The 14,679-nt window shown below is 37.3% G+C and overlaps 1 protein-coding gene across 1 annotated transcript in view; it reads left to right on the top strand.

The window, feature by feature from the left end:
- GFRA1 (GDNF family receptor alpha 1) overlaps nt 1-14,679 on the top strand; it is a 256,846-nt gene that overhangs the window by 202,271 nt on the left and 39,896 nt on the right. Inside the window, exons 6-7 of the mRNA XM_063307209.1 lie at nt 4,132-4,266; nt 9,569-9,747. Of these exons, the coding sequence (XP_063163279.1) occupies nt 4,132-4,266; nt 9,569-9,747 (314 nt within the window). The remainder of the gene's footprint in view (nt 1-4,131; nt 4,267-9,568; nt 9,748-14,679) is intronic.

Below are 14,679 nucleotides of genomic sequence, written 5' to 3'. Positions count from 1 at the left end.
ATACTAAGTGGCAAATTATCCATACAAATCATCCGCAAATTAACCACAATAAAAATTTCATAAGATTCCTCTAAATCAGAAGGGACCATGCTTCTTCTCTCCCCAGAAAAAAAGTTCTGGACTACCACAAAAAAGCCCATCTCTCAAAACCATGTTCCTAAGTGTCCTTGCCAGTTGTCACCAGAGAATAGTTGATAGAAGCCAGTGACCACCACCTTTCAAAAGTTATGCTAAACTTATGGCCATTGCACTAAACTATGTTTAAGCAACTATATTGACTCCAGTTGGAGGTCTGGGGTCTGGGGTCTAGAGAATGTCTGGGGTCTAGAGAAAAAGAAAATGGCTCCACAAGCGAACAGTCTGCCCAACCTGTTCTCATTTGGTCACGTTAGAGACTAATAACAAAATATGTAATGCTGGTATATATTGCTACAAATTCCAGGTTAATCAGAAGCTTTTCCTTTGCTTTCTTACACCCCCACATGCCAGTAAACAATACTCCTGCTTAATATCTGTCCTTGTGAGCAAATGTACAGTATATGTCAACTGGATTACACATATAGTTGTTTGTTTATTTGTTTATTTTATTTTAAATGGCTGCCCATCTCAAATTCATGACTCTGGGTAGCTAGCAGTCGTAAAAGAAAATATAAAAACAGGAATAACAGCACACATAGAAACAGCAGCTGTGGTAAAAAACAAATTCATTCATCACAGATCAATATAACCAATGTACAGGCTCAACCTGGTGTTCCTGACCCCCAGGCCTGGGGGCATAGTATAATACTGTTAGTGTGGGACTGAGTATGAGGCACCTCTCTTTGAATAATTAAAATAGCTTCAACCAGGATCACTTCTGTTAGCAGAGTCTGGAAAAGGGCATAGGTACTTCAGCGATTTGAAAAGAAATGCTTTGGATATGCTTCTACATGTTGCGAAGCATCTCTTGCAAGGATTTGCACAGTGAGGAGGAAGAGCAGGAAGTCTGCATCCTATCATAGTCTGTCACATATTTAGTCAAATATTCACTGACCCTTGTATGTATGTGGACACTTAATTCTTTGTTCCAGCGTACATTGTGATCTGGAAAATGTGTCATCTGAATTATCAGTCACAATCACAACAATCAGTTTGATCAAATCATGTGTGGATTAAGCAGCGATATACCACTCTGTATTTTGTTGAACAGTGAACTGTTTAACACATCCTGCCACATGGGCTATAAAATCACTGTGGTGAGCTATACCAGGTGTTCAAGCACTTTGAAACTCCTCCAATTTCTTCTTTTCTAGAGATATGATTTTTTTAAAAAAAGATATATCCTCACTTTAATGGTTCTCGCCTCTTTTATTTAACATCCATTTGCCTCTTCCATTCCTGTGAAGAATCTGCCTGTCATGACCTCGTTGCAAGGCACAAAGAGCCTCACAACGTGGATCATGATCATTAAGGAAAAGGGGAAGGAGATAATCAAACCAGGGATTAACAAAGCACCCAAAGGCACCCACACCCATGGACCCATAAGCAACTGAAAGGAGAGACGTCAGAGGAAGGAAGATAAGAAGCACATGGTGCCCCGGAGGACACAACCGTCGCAGGGAGACAAAGAAGACACCGGGGAAAACGCCCAGGCAGCCATCAAGGGTCCCATCAAGAGGGATCGAGGCATTGAGGGGTGGGGAAGCCCGGGGTAACACAGGAGGGTATAAAAGGGGCACTCCCACACTACCTACCCCGTTCCCGTTTTTCGTTCTGTCAGCTATCATTCCAATAAACCAGAAATCCTTAATACCCATTAAGTGAGTCTGTGTCTTATTGCGAAGCGAGGCTGGCCCTGACACTGCCCTTAGCAGCATTTCCCCTACTAGCTCACTTCTCTTGTTTCCATCAACTTCATTCTGTGTTTTCATCTGGAATATCATTATTTCTGATACAGGTATTTACATGATTTAAATACTGTACCAGCACCAAATATTTAGCTCTTATAGCTGCGTTCATTTGAATGGGAGAACTTTATTAGCCTCTTTATCGCTGATTGTGGTGTGCATGTGGCATAAGGGTCATCCTTCAATTTTTCCCTCCTATTTATCTTTCATCAAGCTTTGATTAATAGGGCTTGTAATAGTTGTTTGTTTGTCTGCATCCTTCCGCCTGCATTTCATTAAATCAAAGCTCTGTTACTGAGGTTTGCCAAGCTTCTACAGAAAGTAGGAAGTTATCGTCACTAGAGTTATTTGTCAGAATTTGAAAATAGGTCCAGAGTAGGTTTGCTATCTCATTCAAAAGAGTCTTAACAGCAATTCAAAAGCATGAAATTGGTAAGTATGCCTATGCCCATTTGTAGATAAACCTGTCTCCCATCCACACCATGGCAACTATTAATTTTTATGTTTCATTGTGATACAGTTCTTTTACACATGGGGATGATCTGATTTTGGCCAGGGTCCTGGTGAATGAAATTATGCCTGACACAAACCAATAGACAAGTTGCTAATGAACATATTGGCAACAGGGCTCAGTAATTTTGCCACAAACCCTGAAATATATTTTTGCTTTTGCTTTTTAAGAACTCAGAAAATTTTGTGTTCCACAGATTTTTTTCCTGATTTCCTATTTCACACTATTATATTTCTTTCTAATCAGAGGTATTTAACCATGTTACTATTACTACATAATTACTATTACTACACCAGAGTTGCTGTTTAACTATGCTACTTTTTTTTAATCCCAATATGTATAATGAACAATTTATCTGTAGCTAAACTCTTCTGAGGAAAGTTATTTCTCTGTTAGACTACAATTCCCAGAATTCCAAGCCAACATGGCCAACAGCTGGATGTTACAGTCTATCACATCTGGACAGCATAATGTTGGAGAAAGCTACTTTATTCTTGCTCCAAATTTATGAAATATTCCCATATGTTCATATGATATTCTGGGTCAATTATTTGTTCTGTACTTTCAAAGATGCAAATAAAGTTTACTTTTTTCCTCCTGTAGGGTCAAAACAAGGACTTTTGTTAGTAATCATCAATTTTTGCCTTCTTTTTATACTTCTCCAACTCTCAACTCAGATGCTATTTCTTGTACTGGACCAGTCTGAAGCAGCCATGTAAAAATGCTCATAATATTTTACATTCACACAGTGCTTCCTGTCACATCATAATTTTTATTTAAGATTATCTAACCAAATTGGTTGTTCCTCAGGCCCACAAAATAAATGAAATCTATAATGTTATTTCATTACATTATTGCTTCAGACTAAATTATGTTCTTTTTGAGATGTAGTTCTGTAACTAAAATAGTATAGTACTTTAATATATGAAGACTAGCCAGGCTGCAGATTCAGACATTCTTCACTGATGCAGTAAAGCAATTTGTGCTGTACTCATACTGCCCCTCATAATCAATCAGGTCATATTACACACACACACACACACACACACACGCACCTCCAGTGTTCTGAGCTGAGTATGACTGAAAGCTTGCTTATGATGTTTGTGCTGTAAACCTATTCTACTTCTGTCATCTATAATACTCATTTCTATTTCTCTTCATTGTCTTGAACAATAATGTTAGTAACAGATAGGATATACAATTAATAAATTAATCATGATAAATTGGGAAAAAGAATAATAGGTTATTGAAAATCGTATAAACAGCTGATATTACTGGATTTCTATTGCCCAGCCTCAATATTTTATGGGCTTATTGACATAGAATGTCTTTCCCATAACATTTTATTTTGTTCATGTCTTTTGATACCATTCTAAATTTGTTTATATCCTTATATTTGGATTGCAGTATTCCTGAACAACTATTTTTCCAGTACCTTATAGGATGTCTCTTTAGGCTGCCATTATTATGTAAGAATTATTATCTAAGGTAGTTTTAATTTATCATAGCACTATGTGTTTTAATAGAAATTTTAAATATTCCATTTATTTGGTGGTGTTAATATTATATTTATTTTGGTTTTTATTTGTGTGTAGGAACTAGCATTTATAGAACCTGTACTTGAAATATTTTGTGTGTATCCTTCAGTGCCCCTTTGGACTTATGCAATAAAGTTTTATTGACTGATTTTAAAAAATGGTCACATAAAATATTATTTTTGATTTTTTTCAATAGGCACAGTTATGACACCAAATTATTTGAACTATAATAATCTCAGCGTTGCGCCATGGTGTGATTGCAGCAACAGCGGTAATGACCTAGAAGAATGTCTGAAATTTCTGAATTTCTTCCAGGATAATTCATGCCTTAGTGAGTACCACTTTTATATTCTATAAAAATATTTTAAGGACTGGCCAATGCAATCATGTGCACTGAAATTACAAATGTGGTACCTATTTACATAACAAAGATTCAAAGATTATTTTCTCAGAGTCACTATTCCAAGGAGGCAAATGCTGTCTAAAGATAAAAAATGTCTAAATCACTCTCTCCACAATATGTCTTTGTTGTACTTCTCTTTGAACAAGTCTGAACTGTAACCTTTATAGTAAGCTAAAATGGCTGTATTTAGATATCATCTCAGATCTGCTCTCCATGATCTTTCAAAAAACAAAACAAAACAAAAACTCAAAGCTGTTTCTGCATCATACTAGTGGTGTGCATACCATTTGTTAACAAACACAAAAATTACATGTATTTAGAGAGCACATGCAGACAGTTGAACTAGCCTAGATAATTAATACGAAAGAGGAAGATTCTAATACATGTTCTGTTTAAATGTTTAGTATTTGTGGTTTAAATGGTGACATGAGCTTGACATGTGTTTTCCTGTTAGTATGACATTGTTTGGGCTCAGCAATATCCTATTTACATAGAATATACAACATCTATGTAAAATAGGCTTCTTTGTATACCATGGTAAAATATGTTTAGTCTAATTAAAATCAGCATTTTATCTCAGGCTCATGAATTCAGGTCTTCTCTGGTATAGCTATTACATTTGAATGTTTGGCTGAATCTAAATTTAGCATTAGATTTGAATCAGGTTTAGGAAATAATGTAGGATCAGAAACCATTGCTTGTATTTGACTTGATACAAACAATAGTTCCTGATCCTGTATTGTTTCCTCAAACTGTAGTTTAAACTAATTATAATTTTATTTATTTTATTTATAAATTTATTCATCGCCCATCTCTCCCCTACAGGGGGATTCTGGGCAGCTTACAATAAAACAAGATTAAAATTCAAAACCATTATAATACAAAATACAGTAAAAGTACAAATATAATAAAATCTACATGGCAAAAAGATCTTAATCAGTCCTTGAGTGTAATAGGCCCCTCAGAATCACTTTATGGCGCTAGCCATCCCCAGGTGTAATTATTCCCCCTCCCATTCCAAGCCTGCAGATAAAACCAGGTCTTCAATCTTTTGCGAAAGTCCAGGCGCGAGGGGGCTTGTCTCATCTCTGGGGGAAGGAAGTTCCAAAGGGCGGGAGCTACAGCAGAGAAAGCATGCTTCCGAGACCCCGCTAGATGAAATTCTTTTATCGATGGGGCCCGTAACATGCCTTCCCTGCATGACCGGGTGGGGCGGGTCGATATAAGAGGGATGAGACAGTCCCTCAGGTAGCCTGGCCCCATGCCATGTAGGGCTTTAAAGGTGATGACCAACACCTGAATTGGACCTGGAAGCAAACTGGGACCCAATGCAGCTCACGCAACAAAGGTGTTACATGTGCAAACCTTGGAACACCCAAGATTGTCTGCGTGGCTGCATAATGCCAGTTTGTGTTGGAAAATTACTGTGGGTAATTTCCATTAGGTTTGCACCCAGTCTATCTCTGTATCTAGATCAGAGCAAGTCCACGCACCACTCAGTACAGCTAGCAAAAATATAGCTCGATGTTTATTCATTAAACATCAGCAAACATCAAAATCGTTACCTGAATAAATAGGATAAATGGCAGGGGAAAGCAAGGGAGGGAGGAACAACAGGCAGGAATTTACATTATCTATATACAGTATCTATATCTATTAAAAGGACCAAACATTTTAGAGCCACTGAAGACATAACTGTAATTAGCATGGCCAGCCCAAAGGGCTGATATATGTTCCGGCCTTAATCAATTTACGTAGATAAGCAGCAGAATAGAGATGGAAAGTAAGATAGCAGGTGATCCATCCTCTGTTCTGTACCATGAAAGAAACAATTTGACAGGTGGTGATGATCTATCCAACATTTTGCCCATTACAAAGTTTCTCTGTGTCTGTGCCAGAGCAGAGATTGCCCATGAACTTAAATCTGCTAGACCATAATTTAACATTACTTTAAAACTCAGCTATTAATTCCAGGAAGGAAAAAAATGTTACGGAGGAGCCATGGCCTTGAGTTGTGCATTTTAGATCTTCATTAAATGTGAAAAGCTAATTGACTGCTAGAAACATGCTTTAGAATTTTCCACCTAAATTTGGTTAAATATCTATTTCTTTAAAAAAGAAGTCTGCCGATTTTGAGAAGCTTAGGTTCCCCCTGAACATTCTTAATTGCTTTAATATTTTGGAAACTTGGTTGCTATTGCATTATTTTTTGAAAAGAAATACTCCTTTTCTATTGTTCTTTTGCTTTCAGAATAAAAGTGTTAATGAAGATAAAGCAATGACATTAGAGGACAGTGTGAGGAAAAATTATAGCTACCCTGGCAAAGAGACCTTTTCTCATAAAGAAATTAAAGGTGTCCCTGCTTTAATAGCATTTCACTGAAAGGGATTAATGTTCCATTACCATTTTTGTTAATGGATTGACTTTTGTAAAATCTTTTATTTTAAATAAAAGATACAATTATCTTTAATATATATAATGTCTTATTCACACATAAGGCAAAGTCACACATTTTTGAAATAATAGTTGAAAAATCATATTAGTCTGGTTCATGCAACAGAAAACCAACCCTGATGGATTCAAGCATAATAGTGCCAAAAGAAAACATCTTAAAATACAGTTTAGTTGATATGTGACAGGGATGTACTGTATTAAAAATTATGCAGTTATGTTTGTATATTTGAGATGGTCTTGGATTTTTAATTGGGAATCAATAATTCAACACAGGTACAGTATTTTATTGATGCAGAAATCCTTGCTCAAAGGATTTACCCTTCTTCTTTCCCACAAAGGCTCACTGAATGGGGCCATCTGCCATTTTCCTTCTTTTGATTAAAGTTGCCTTGGGCCACTTGAATATAAATAGAGCCAGTATGGTGTAGTGGTTAAGGAAATGGGCTAGAAACCGGGAGACCATAAGTTCTAGTCCTGCCTTAGGCACAAAGCCAGCTGGGTGATCTTGGGCCAGTCACTTTCTCTTGGCCCTAGGAAGGAGGAAGTGGAAAACCACTTCTGAAAAACCTTGCCAAGAAAACTGCAGGGACTTGTCCAGGCAGTTTCCAAGAATCAGACACAATTGAATGGATTTTTTACAAAATGGGCCAAAGAATACGTTCAGAATAATCAGAAGATACGCAGGCAACTAGCTCAGAATCTCAGTAGAGGTATTACATGTAGGAGATCTAGCATCTAGGCAGAGATGCTTACTGAAGTGAATCATTCTCTGCGCACTGACACTGGAGACCAAAGATAGGAATTCTAGTTTAACGTCCTCATTGACTTGCTACTAATCTGATAGGAAATGGAAGTTTTTCTTTCCAAATAATTAGCCATAAGTTGGAGGAGGTCATCTTATATTCTGAGAATAGAAGACACTTTGAAAACAGGTGAATAGATGAAGATGCAGATGTTTGCAGATAGCACTGTTGAACTAGTATGAATGTTCTGAATATTAGCCTGAAGATTACCCTTGTTTGAGAGGTACTATTTGCCTGCTGAATTTAACTCTTTTTTGAATCCCTAATTTATTCTTTCCTTCTGTTCAGTTACCTCTTCCCCATATATCCACCTAGTTCGTTCCTCCTTACTATTTTTTTTCTTTTCCAGGATACTTGTCCCTTGTTCTCACTTCATCCTGTTTTCCTTTCCTTTCTTTTTTTCTTTTTGTGAAAGAGAAAAGGGAATGTTGGGGAATTTATATGTGAGAGGTTTGTAAATGACACAGAGTATGATTGGTATAAGCAGATAGAGGATCAATTAATCAAAGAAACAAGCACTTAATTCTAAGTACTGGGTATTCATTCAGTTGATCAGAAATGACAGGTACAGATAGATACTGTATATGTACAAGTTTGTCACATCCACTCATTTTTTGGAGGGGGGACTTCTAGGATTTGTTTCAACTGGAGTTAATATGCTTAGGCGGACAAGATGGGACCTTGTACATGATTTTTCTTCTGTGCTTACATTTTTCTTCAATCTACTCCTAATTTGGGTGAGTCATCCAAATTCAGGATTGCTTGCCCCTTCAGGTAAGTACGATAGTTATCTGTGTGCTGGTGCTTTCCCCTTCCTTTTTTTTCTTTTTCTAATTTAGAATCTCTTGCAAACATGCTTCTTTCCCCAAAAGAGAACATCCCTTCCCATCCTAAAAAGATGGGATCATATTTTAAATAAAGGCATACTGAAACATGCATAGGATGAAGCCCCTGAGATTTGCACAATAGTATTTTGAACAATGACATGCTAGTTTATTTGTTCAGATTAACTATCTATAAACCCACTGATATCATCTTTTAATTTTCCCTAAAATGTGCAAGACGTGAAAAACTTTACGTTTTTTCTGGCTTCTTTTTCTCATTAACTGTCTGTATCTATGAATCATTTTCTACTTTTATTAGAATTTTTTTTAAGTTAAAATGAAGGTAATCTTTTCAAGGTAAGCAAAAGTAAAATAATTTATAATAAGAGTTAGATGCTGTTGAAGAAATGTATTAATAACTACCATGCTCAGGTCTCCACTGAAATTGTTTTGATTTCTTATACAATGAGTTTGAAATAAGAAATTTCCAAATCCATGCTGAGTCCCCAAGGACCTGATTAAAATCTGTTTTTCTATTCATTTGTATGGTTTTTTTTTTTAAAAAACAACCAATTTACTCTTGCCATAAATGCAGTATTTAATCCCATGAAAAACTACACCTTTCAACTTTTACATGTGTAGTGCTGAGTATGAGCATATTCTTCCATCTAATTATGCAGATTTTGTTTGAAGACTTGAAAAGACTTTAATTTTTTTTAGAAATGTGCTGAATCACATTTAGGGTTCCACCTGCTTATTTTACTGAGTGGGATTTTCTGTTCCATAGTCCTGTCCCAGTAACACCATTGCTACAAACAAACAGTTGTTTACAATTATAACTTATAATCATATAGTTGTAAACAGGTTAGTTTAGAAAGGAGATGGGCATTACAATCAAAATTACAGCTTTTGTATAACTGGAAATAATCTCTGACTCAGAAACTATAAATTGTAGTTCTTTCATTCCTGTTAATCTCAAAGAGTTTTTCTTTTATCAGTTTTAAGTAAGTTTCTGGTCTTTGCAGAATTTGATTTTCTAGAATTATTTCAATTTGCTTCAATATGTAGAAGTTAAGGGGGGGAGGAGAAAAAAAGAGAAAGTTTGCTATTTGCTTATTTAAGAGTTGCTGTGCATTTTTTTTCTACAGAAAATGCAATTCAGGCTTTTGGCAATGGTACAGATGTGAACGTGTGGCAACCATTCCTACCTGTGCAAACTACCACAGCTTTAACTACAACAGCAGACAGATCAAAGACATACGACTCTGAGAATGCCAACAATGAAATACCTACTAATAATGACTTACCAGCATGTGCCAACATCAAGGTAAGAAATAACTGCAATCTGACAGTTATTTAAAAGGGGGGGGGGTTGTCTAACTGATGAAGGGTGTGCCTTTGCTAAACGTTCATGCATATTAAGAATTCAAGCTTCTATCTCTCTCTCTCATGCTATCTACAATATATTGTTGGAGCAATGCATCCAAAAGATTGTGTTAATCCAGTCAGTCATAATTTTATAGAACTAGAATCAACTGCTTCCATGGCTATAATAGCAGACAGCAGGATGAGTTGTTAACCGCAACAAATTTGGAAAAAAGAACTCAACAATCTTTATGGTTAAGTGTCAGTCAGTGGCTGGATTATTAACTCTTGCTCTACCATTGTTTTAGACATGATTCATTAAAAAAAAAACATAATTGATCCTTACATAACATTAAACCATAAACAATTCATAATGCTAAGTTGTACTAAAATGGCTGGGTCTACATACTGCACTGTGACAATAGAATCGAAGTGCATTATGCTTTACTGGCATGTGTGAATGCTATCAATAATGCATGGTTCAGATAGATGGTAAGTAGAAATTAGATGGTGGATTGTTGACAAAATCCAGTAGAGTGCCAGATTACTGGTTTCTAGGACTGTTACATAGAATGATGGATTTGATCTCACCCAGCGAGGTGCTCAATATCACTTCACATAGTTTATTTCTCTTAGGTATCAAGAAATTGTAAGCACATATTTTTGCTTTATACATTTAAAATATATAAGTGAACCATGAGCTGGTTAAATGTATGTGTATATTAGAAAGGGGTAAACAAAATATTTGCAGACCTGAAGGCTTCCCTTCACAATACTCAGAAAGGTTTATTGCAACACCTCTATACCGCCCAAGACTTATTACAATGGACCTTACATTTCAAAAACAGCTCAGTGTATTCTTACTGAAGACAGTTCAGTATACTTTCACTACTTGACTTTCTTCAACCCAAACATATACGTTGGAATTATGATGCACGTTCTCTTCAGTCTCCTTCCCTTTCTCGGTTGATTCTCTTGTATCAACATTTTAGACTGTAACTCTTGGGACCTGTTTTATTCTTCTCTGTAAAGTATGCCCACAGACTGATTAGAATGATATGAATAGCTTGTCAGACTGACCTTGGAAGCGTGTATAATCTAGGTAGACACAAAAATGTTAAAATATGACATATAATTTATTTTTATTACTGCGAGATGCTATTTTGAAAAGGGAAACATTTTCTAGGTGAAAATGGCTGCTGTAAAGCCAAGTGAAAAAATTGCTTGCATTTTAAGGGCAAAGCAGCGATAAAAATTCTGTAAAACACAAGTGCCAGCTTGATGACTGCATTATGTCAGCTAAAGCTGGAAATTCAAAGGGATAAGTATAAATCTTTTCTACTAAGAAACCTTTACCTAATTTTCTAAATGTTTTGATGTAATTTATTCTAAAAAGAGGAACCGTGGTTCTGCATTCTTGATGTATCTTTTGGGGAAGAGAAATAACCCTTTCAGATTGCTAATAGTGTCAGGAGTTAGTCATGAAAGTCTGGGCTTTTACAGGGGGGAATGATGGTGAGGCAAACGATGAGTGTGTGACTACTTCACCTTACAAATGTTGCAACTTACATACTTGCATCAGTTGTTCAAATACAAATAAATGTAAGCTTGACAAATTGCACCTTAGTTATTTTATAGTCCCTTTTCTATCAGCGACTTATGTAGGCAGGATGCTATGGCTTCTTTTCCCCACAGAAATGTCCCTACTTACATTGTTTAAACATTTCCCAAGTTAAATATGAAGGACTTGGTGAAAAACCAATTCCTTCAGAGTGTCCTGCTATGCTGAAATGTGGGCAGGAGGTTCATGGATTCAGATGCAATGAACACTTAAAAGAGGTGAAAGCTGAAAGGACTGATTAAACATAGCACAGAAAAAGAATAACTTTAATTGCAAAATATAATGTACTGTAGATAGGAAGTATCTACAGACAAGGCAATAAAACAAGGCATGGCAAAATGCAATAGAGGTGTGTAAGTACAAGACAAAATTTCATAATTCTTTGGTAGATGGCAGTCCCTCTTCATCAAATGCAGTAAAGGATGTTTCCCAGTTTAATCCAGCTAGTTTATAAGAAACTTCCTGGATAGACCTATATTGAGGCTCACCCCAAGTAGGTTTCTGAAAGCTTATATAATCTCCTGCAATTATTCATCCCTCTAATGATGCATGTTTATTGTTTATCCTCCTTGCCCCATAGTTATCAAAAGTTTATGTGAGATAGTAGCAGCTCCTCCATCACACTCTGCCTGTTAAGTGGCTGGCCTTGGCAAAGCGCTTCTGAAAGAAAGAGATAACATTCTTGAGCTAAACCGCTTGAGAAATTCAAGGGGGAGGTGAGGACTGTAGAGGTGAGTGCACTTCTGGGGATGTGAAAGCTGTACTCAAGCACTTTCTACAGAGCAACTACAGGGAAAAATGGAATAAGCCACCTAAATCTCCTTGCCATTTACAGTCATCTTCTATAATAGATAAACATGATTAGGGTAACTTTCAGAGACTCTCAAGCTATAAAAGCAAATGAAACAAATACCTCAAAGATAGACATAAATCAGGCATAACAGATTATATACAACATGGAGGTCTCCCTGTCAAATGTCTCTCCTTCCCTCCAGGTAATGCTGATCCTGCCCATGTGAAAGCTGTCAGATCTGGTCTGCCTTGTAACGATTGTCCGGGTTTTTGCAGCCCAGATCTACTGGGAGCTCTGGACAGAATCAAAATTGCTGAGGGAGGAGGGTAGGGGCCATTTTGTATTACTCTCATAGCTTTTCAGATTGCAGACCTCTACCCTCTGCCCATCACTTGTTTTGATTGTTGGGAAACAATCCTGTAAGGCAATGTTTCTCAGCCTCAACAATTTCAAGCATGCTAGCTGGGGAATTCTGGGAGTTGAAGCCCACACATCTTAATGATGTTGAGGTTGAGAAACACTGCTGTAAGGCAATCAAGTGAATATCGTCTCTTGCCTTTCTTTGCTCCTCTTTGCTCTCTCCCCACTATCAGCATTAAAGTTCATAGAAATGGCAACTTTCTGACTTCTCTGTTCTCCTTTGATCATAGCAAGTAAAACAAGAGAGATTAATCCAGAACACTGTACCCTTTGTTTCAGACTATACACAGTTTGCTCCCTTGTTCTTACTTCAGCAAAACACCTCCATCCCTTGCTGTTTCCTCTTTAAGTTCACCCACTTACAAATTACAAATCCATGAAGCTTCCTCACACCTGCTGAGGACTGAACCTCAGAGCCCTGTGCTGAAGTTAAGCCAAATTTCTGATGAAATCCTGTACTGTGTTTGATAATAACAATACTAATAAACACATGAGTTTAATATAGCTGCTTATGATCTCCAAACATCAGGCACACTTCTGAACACCTGCAATTTTCAGCAAGGCTCATGATGGGAACTCAGTGCTAAGTGCTTCACTGCCCACTGTGATTGCTGCTTAAGGCCTCTCTTGGAAACTAATCCTTCTTCTGCCTTCCCATTTTTCCACATATACTTTTCTAAGGAAGCAAAGAGGAGCCACACTTATTTGCACTTTACTCTGAATCACCATGCCAGGTAATTATATCTGAAAGCGCATAGGTACTGTATTATACACCTTATGAATTGTGGCACGCAATCGATAAGTGTTTCTCTGCAGTGTTCCACAGTATTATTTCTCCCATAAGTGAGCAATAAGACTTGGTCTTATGCAAAGATGTGTGATCTATTCCAATATATGCTTCATGTACTTGACCAAGGATGCAGACAGATGTTGAGATTCAAGTGGCACAGCTGCATTCTCTGCAGGGATAGTCCTTTGGCAGGTTAGCTATGTCCTGGTTAAACAGGTCTTTTGTCCTCTGAGACACTATTTGGGCAAATAAGGATGTTAGGGTACTTTTACTCAGCTTTGACTCTCTAACTACAGCACTTGGGCTCAGACAAAGGTGATTGTAAGAGCTGGATTCTGTAAAAACCGTTGATATGCATCTTTCTGTGTTTGCAGTGAAAACAGGTGAGAGATGGAGCTCTGTCATATCCATCTGTCTGCCCCTGTAGATGTGGGAGCATTTGACCTTCTAAAAAATTTGAACAATTAGAGCTTTTTTAAAAACTGCTACACAAATAGGTAAAGGTAAAGATTTCCCTTGACATTAAGTCCAGTCGTGTCCGACTCTAGGGGGCGGTGCTCATCTTCATTTCAAGAGATGAAGAGCCGGCGTTTGTCCGCAGACACTTCCATGGCCGGCATGGCTAAACGGAACACCGTTACCTGCCCGCCGAAGCGGTACCTATTAATCTACTCACATTTGCATGTTTTCGAACTGCTAGGTTGGCGGGAGCTGGGACTAGCAACAGGAGCTCACCCCGTCACGCGGATTCGAACCGCCGACCTTCTGGTCGGCAAGCTCAGCAGCTCAGTGGTTTAACCCGCAGCGCCACCACGTCCCTGCTACGCAAATGCAAAAGCATTATTATTGTGCATGCCTATATGGACTGTAAGAATGGTATTGGAAAGGGGTGGGGGAAATTTTAAGTCAATGATAGAGCAGGTAATGGATGTGGGTGTCTGTGTTTGGGTCCATTGTGCCCCACAAAAAGTGAGTTGCAACTGTACAGAGTCCCCCCATTTGTTACTTTCTGGATTTGTTGGGACTATGTTGCCTAAAACATACCCAGTCCCAATTGTATGAAGGTTTCTGTGCTGGACTAATAATATTTGGATTTTTAGTAACAATATGATAAAAGTGATGCTTCACATATAAATGTGAAGTCGTTGTAATACAAGATGGGTGGGGAAGAAATATGATAAATAAATAAATGATAGGAAAAATATGTGCTGAACATGATAAAAAAAATCAGTTTCCAAACAATAAGCCCTAAAATATGTAATATTATGGA

The sequence above is a fragment of the Candoia aspera genome, chromosome 6 (assembly GCF_035149785.1).
Source record: "Candoia aspera isolate rCanAsp1 chromosome 6, rCanAsp1.hap2, whole genome shotgun sequence".
Taxonomy (NCBI): Eukaryota; Metazoa; Chordata; class Lepidosauria; order Squamata; family Boidae; genus Candoia; species Candoia aspera.
Note: the sequence above shows the minus strand (reverse complement) of the source record. Positions and strands in the feature narration are given on the sequence as shown.